Raw genomic sequence first — 6,186 nt, forward strand, 5'->3', positions numbered from 1 at the left:
CAGCAGGAACAATTTTTTTCTTCCCTTTTTTGTACTAAAGAGTGAAAATATTTGCAGGGTATCTTCAAGACTTGGTGTACAAATTGAGTGAAGTTGGTCAAGCAATTGAGAAAAATGATCTAACTTCAGTTGGTTCTGTCTTAGGGAGAGGCATTGATACTGATTGGGTCCAAAAAGCTAATATAGCTTTGAATAAGGTAAGTCTTGTTTATTAGTGCATGTTTCAAATCACGGTGGCACGTTGTGATTCTGCTGATCCAAACATAAAGATGCATTCCTTATGAGACTTTTGTTATGAAATCTTTCATAACGATTTCATAGTAAAAGTTAGACGAAATAGTTGTCTGTTATTAACTCTACCAATAATATTGATTATAACATCGGTCATCTAATTTCTTAATCAATAACATTAATTTGCATTAAATTTTGATCTTGACATCTAAATGCTCATATAGTTGGATTAGATTCTGAATTTCAAAATGGAAGGAAACTAGTGCCTTTATTATCAATTTCAGGTGGCAAATTCAAATCCAAAACTCGTGCCCCAGATACAATTGGCGTCGAAACACACTCTTTAATTTCCATTTTGGTTGTTTGATTTTATGGAGAAAAGTTTATTTATTTATTTATTTTAATATTTCTTGGCCTGTTTTTTAATTAGATATCTCACAGTTTTTGGGTGATCTTGTAACAGTTGAGTTCTAGTCCTGAAGAGAAGTCTGAGGTGGAAATGTTCAATTCTTCACTTGCTTCATTGGTTTCATCAGGTTTGTTTCATTCAATTAGGAATTTAAGTTTCATACAAGACAGAAAACATGCTCCTCTTTCATACATTTTGTCCAACTTGGACTCTCTGTAACATAAGCACATTATATGTATGTAACCTTGTAAAAGGACTATCCTCATAAACCTTCATAAGTGTGCATGGTTGCATAAACACATTATTTTTTGGGTACATACAACTGTGCAAACAATTTGCTAACAAAAAATTAGTCTAGAAAACTAGATATGTAATGTCTTCCTCAAAATGAATGCTCTAAGATTCCTTCAAGCACACACTAACTCTTATACCTGGTTTTTTGGCAGTTGCTCAGAATGATGTGGAATCATCCAAAACTGCATTTGTATCTTCAGCCACTGCATTTGAGAAATGGACCTCCTTGACAGGGCTGGTTGGTCAACTTAAAGGGCTTTGAACTTTGAGTGAAGAAGCTACAAGAAATTTTATTTCATCTTAGATATATAGAGAATTCCATTAATTTTCTCTTCTGGGTCACCAAATTGGTGTCTTGGAAAGACCAACAAGCTCATCTTTAACGGCTCATGAAGTTTGTATTGTCTTCCCCAAAATTGTAATTTAAATTAAAATGTCACTATTGTTGTTCACTGAACAGTGCAAATGAAAGGACTTTCAGGCTGCTGAAGGATAATTAACTGCAACTATGGCCATTAAAAGGGTCACGGCAAAGGCAATAGCTATATTGAAGGCTAATCTTTAAAATTATTGTTCTCGATGTTTTATTTGTTACATGAAATGAAATAAAACATAGGTAAATAGCCTTTGGTCAAGTCAATAATAATGGAATTGAAATTAACAAAGCCTTTTAATTCCAAAACACTTGAAAAGACTACGTTGGATGACTGCAATGCAAGACATAGCTTTCAACTCAGCGCAAGTCGTCAGTAACTGAGGTTTTTAATTTCCGAACACATACATGAATTCTACTGAAATTTGGCCAGATAAAACCTGAGATAATGGTCGCAGTAATGACATATTTAGGATTACAGTCTCACATGATTATAGATACATATCACATTACAGGTATCTTACAACACAATGTTACATGGGAACTAGAAGCTACATGTCTCTCCAGAACATAGATGGATGCTACATTATAGAGCTACTCTATGATTGTCTATAGTCATTTCAATGAACAATCAGATAAATTAACATTAACAACAAAAACTACAGTCATCCTCTGACAAATCTAAAGGCGTCAGAATGACAGATGCCAAGAGTTTATTCTATTCCTTACTCAGGAGCTTTGACTTCTATAATTCAGCTTCCATTCACGGTCAGCTCTGATTCAGCCTTGTTTATACCATGAACCTTGTAATTTTCTTCATCATGCACTTTTGTTGCTTCTTTTTCCTTGGTTTCTCCTTCAGCCTCACAAGTAAGTCTGTTATCTTCCTCTTTATTTTCTCCTTCCACATCAGTCGTTTTCTCAGCAGTAAGGACAGCTTCTGATTTCTCTGGCTCCTCAAATCCACCATCTTGCTTTGTCTCCTCCGGTGGTTGTTCAAACTTTTCTTCATCCTTATTCTGAACAACTTCAGACCCCTCAGTTCCTTTGTCATCAACTTTCTCTTTTGATGCTTGTAACTCTCCATCAGCAGTGTTGGATTTCCCCTCATCATTAGCTATATCAATATTTTCTCCATGATGAGTGGACTCTTCAGGATGAATGGGCTCTTTGACATCTGCAGCATCCTCCACTCCCTTCTCATCTTCATTTTCGTTAACAATTTTCTTTTCCTGCTCTAAATCTTTATCATCCTTAGTTTCTTCAGCTTCTTTCATTTCCACATCTTTTGTCTCCTCTACTTCCTCCTCGGAAGCTCCTTTCTTTGAAGCTGGTGACTTTTTGACACGTTTCTTAGGGGGCTCACTTTCTGATTCCGCTGGAGGAGCTGCCTTGGCCTTCTCACTGATTCTTGCCGATCTTCTTGGAGTCTCGCCAGTGCCCCAATCAAATTCTGATATGTTTGGGCCACCGGGGTGTGCTTTCAAATACTTCTCCAGCTGCTTCTTGTTACTGATTTCCTCTCCTGTTGGTGCAGTGAACACAATCTCATTTTTCTTTGGAGTTCCAGACTTTTTTGGAAAGAACTGCAAAAGAAATATAATTTATGAATACTCATATGCAATAACATACAACAAATTAACAACTGTAACACATAAAAGAACTTTTTGTAAGTCATTGACTTCTACAAGTAGTTCCTAATGTGAAAAATGAAGCTCTCTTTCCTACTCTAACATCACAATTCACAAATCACAATACATTATAGTGTTGTCTTTGACGCTCGTGCTGTTAAAAGATAAAACAAAACTTGTGATTTATACAGTATATTGAAGTCTTGAGAAAATTTAATTAAAAATGTTTCTGACTCTTCTTTTTAAAAATATTTTTTTGTTACAATTTTAAGCATTTCTGTGTCTAGTTAAACATCATAGGTTGTTATAAGCTACCAGTTATACTGTTAAACTTAAGTGAGAGAGTAGCATGGCACCAAATTAACCTTGTTCAGTCAGAAGGCTTTTCTTTCTATACCTGGGATAGGTGTCAAGACTGAGGACAAGTATCTATGGCTCATACTGTCACCAAGAAACACAAAAATGGACACATATGGACTGTATATAAACCATTTCCAATCTAAAACTGCAGTAATATAGAACACATAGACAACAAACACCTAGATCCGGAACAATCAAGCCCAATTACACAGTACCTATTTTACCAAATTTTAAAATTCACAAGAGCAAAGTAAGAAATTTCTGCAGAGTAAGCCACAATGTACACTTAATCAAAATTGAAGACCTAAACGGGCAACAAACTTCTTTTGTACCAATTATTACTTAGAAAGAAGGGACAATTCATATAACCAAGAAATACCCTCAAAGAGGCACACATCAATTTGAATGCAACCCCCTTCCATAAAGTGCTAGAATTATAAGCAGAAATCTCGTATAAAATTTAAGAAATACTGTCAAAAGAATACATCACAGGAGACACAGTAAGAATCTTGAAATCCCTGGAAGGCGACTCAACACCTATCAGCTAGATAATTTCCCCAATTCAGAGCTCAAAATAGCTAAATCTTTGGCGTGAATCATGAACATAAGCTTCCAGAAGGTAAAAATTCAATAAAACGAGAAAATGCGAGAAAACAAAAATTTCAAATCCCTAGGTGGGAAAAACCAACATCACAGAATTCACAGCATGATACAAACGCAAATCACAAAAATAAACAAACCCACACGAAAATTAAAGAAGAAACAACAAATTACAACAACTTGAAATTCAAATTGCCCTAAAATTGAATAGTCAAAGAAGGGGGAAAAATACAAGTTAGACCTTTTTGTTCCAACCAGGTGGAGCAGGTAACTCCATAGACACAGATTCTTCCCCTACACCTGCACCTGCATCTACAGCAGCAGAACCCTCCTTCTCCACTGAGCTCGCCATTTTCACCTGCCAATTTTCCCAAAAAAAAAATCACAATACTGTTCAGAGAACGACAATACCAAAAATTTAAATAATAAATTATTAATAATAATAAAATTTTCAATTTTCTATAAATGAACGTAAATTTAAAATTATCGAAAAAAAAGGGATAAAAGAGAAAGAAAATACTTAGGTTTTTTCTTTCTGTTTGATTTTTTCCTTCGAGTGAAATTAGGTGTTTGTTAAAGTGTAAGGTGGAGAAAGAAGAAGAGAGAAGAAATATTTAAATTAATAATTAATAAATATAATTGAAATTTTGAAATTGAAATTTAGCACGCAAGAGACACGTGTGGAATCACACGAAAATATGCTTCTTCTCTCACAAAAATAAAGAAAGCTTAACTTGATTTTTGTGTTGGGCACTTCCTTCCATCACAGCCATACTCTCCTTCTGCCACCTGTCCCCTTTTCCTATTTTTTTTCTCAAACGTTTATAAAGGAAAAAAAAACAAATATGTGAAAAAGTTGAAATTGCGTTCTTTTGTCGTCTTTGGTCCAATAAGATATTCAAATTATCCATTTGATGAATAATGTAGATTTGTCAACAAAAAAAAAAATTAATATCATGTTGATATATATCTTATTTTATCCTCCACATTCACGAGGAACACGATGTTTAATAAATCTTGATTTTTTTAAAATAGATATTAAATACTATCATAAATTTAATTTAATAATATTATTAATTGAATTAATATTTAATAATAAAATTTATCTATGGTGTAAAAAAGAATAACACTTGATCTCAAAAAATAATAAACAACAGTTAGGTGCCTCTAATAAGACAAAATCGTTATTTTTTTAAAAATATTGATCCAAAGCAATTTTTTTAGTGCGGCTATCAGATCTAAGCATCGTACTGAAGAAATTAAAAAATTATAAATTGTATTCACGGAGAAATATTTTAAGGAAATATTTTTTTGGTCAACTGTTTTTTTTTTTTTTTTTGTCAACTATATTAAGATATGTCTAAACCTGTGAAACTAGGGCAGGGCTGTGCGTGGTTACTAAGTTGCTTACTTTAGGCCCATTGAGAGAGGGACTAATAATTGAAAGATTGTGATCAAGAGATATGTTTTCACTTATTATTATCACGTATAACCTATACGATGACGAAACAATCCGTGTTTTTCAACTCATTATCGTTGTTTCATATGATTAATAACCAATTCCAATAAATTTATAACGCAAGTTTATTCTTAGTTAGAATATTGTCTAAAGAATACTTCTGTATAATTAAAATTACTTTTTTAATGTAAAATATTAGACAATGTTGAGACTATATAAGTGTATATATTGAGAATTTAATATCCAACATAATCAAAAGTTATTGATACAAGATATTGGAAACATAAATCATCAAAGAAATTTAAATAATATTAAAAATCAAGAAAATAATGTAAAAACTCAAAATCTTTAGAAAAAATTATAACTATAAAATAATATTATATGAAAATCATTATAAAACACATAAATTTCTCTCAAATATTTCACACCTCCAATACAATTGCACTCTCTAAAGAGAACATCTAACTACCCTCACAAAACTTTAAAATAATAGAGAAAGAAAAGAATCATATATAAACTTAAAGATTTTCTAATTTTTTAGAATTATAATTAATGAAAAACTATAGCTATATATAGTCTTGAGCTCTCTATTTCTTTACAATTTCAAACATGCATATGACTATTTCAACAAGTAACAAAAATAAAATTTATTGAATACAAAAGCTCCAAGTCCATTTATAATATTTCTACTTAGGAGTAGGAATATGTCTGACATGGTTGAGTTTAACTTTTTAAATGTAAGACCTGACCTATTAGTCTATTAAATAGCATAGTTTGTGTTAACGGTTTTAAAAATGACACTTTGCTTATCTTTAAAAAGATTAATATG

General features: G+C 32.3%; 2 protein-coding genes across 3 annotated transcripts in view; one reads left to right on the forward strand and one right to left on the reverse strand.

Annotated features, from left to right (window-relative positions):
* Positions 1–1,386, forward strand: part of LOC101504734 (thylakoid lumenal 16.5 kDa protein, chloroplastic) — a 3,863-nt gene extending 2,477 nt beyond the window's left edge. The window contains exons 2-4 of one of the 2 annotated variants that reach the window (XM_004508423.4): positions 58–197; positions 695–767; positions 1,087–1,386. In XM_004508423.4, coding sequence (XP_004508480.1) covers positions 58–197; positions 695–767; positions 1,087–1,196 — 323 coding nt within the window. In that variant the 3' untranslated portion in view covers positions 1,197–1,386. Of the gene's footprint in view, positions 1–57; positions 198–515; positions 655–694; positions 768–1,086 lie in introns of those variants that run through there. The other variant, XM_073364008.1, reaches the window with a different exon arrangement.
* Positions 1,387–1,748: 362 nt separating this feature from the next.
* LOC101505058 (uncharacterized) lies at positions 1,749–4,557 on the reverse strand. Its single transcript, XM_004508424.4, has 3 exons — positions 4,419–4,557; positions 4,140–4,256; positions 1,749–2,893 (listed from the first exon to the last, which is right to left on the reverse strand). The coding sequence occupies exons 2-3, from the start codon at positions 4,248–4,250 to the stop codon at positions 2,060–2,062; spliced, it is 945 nt and encodes a 314-aa protein (XP_004508481.1). The 5' UTR covers positions 4,251–4,256; positions 4,419–4,557; the 3' UTR covers positions 1,749–2,059.
* Positions 4,558–6,186: the final 1,629 nt, after the last annotated feature.

Source organism: Cicer arietinum, chromosome 7 (genome assembly GCF_000331145.2).
Source record: "Cicer arietinum cultivar CDC Frontier isolate Library 1 chromosome 7, Cicar.CDCFrontier_v2.0, whole genome shotgun sequence".
NCBI classification, from domain to species: domain Eukaryota; kingdom Viridiplantae; phylum Streptophyta; class Magnoliopsida; order Fabales; family Fabaceae; genus Cicer; species Cicer arietinum.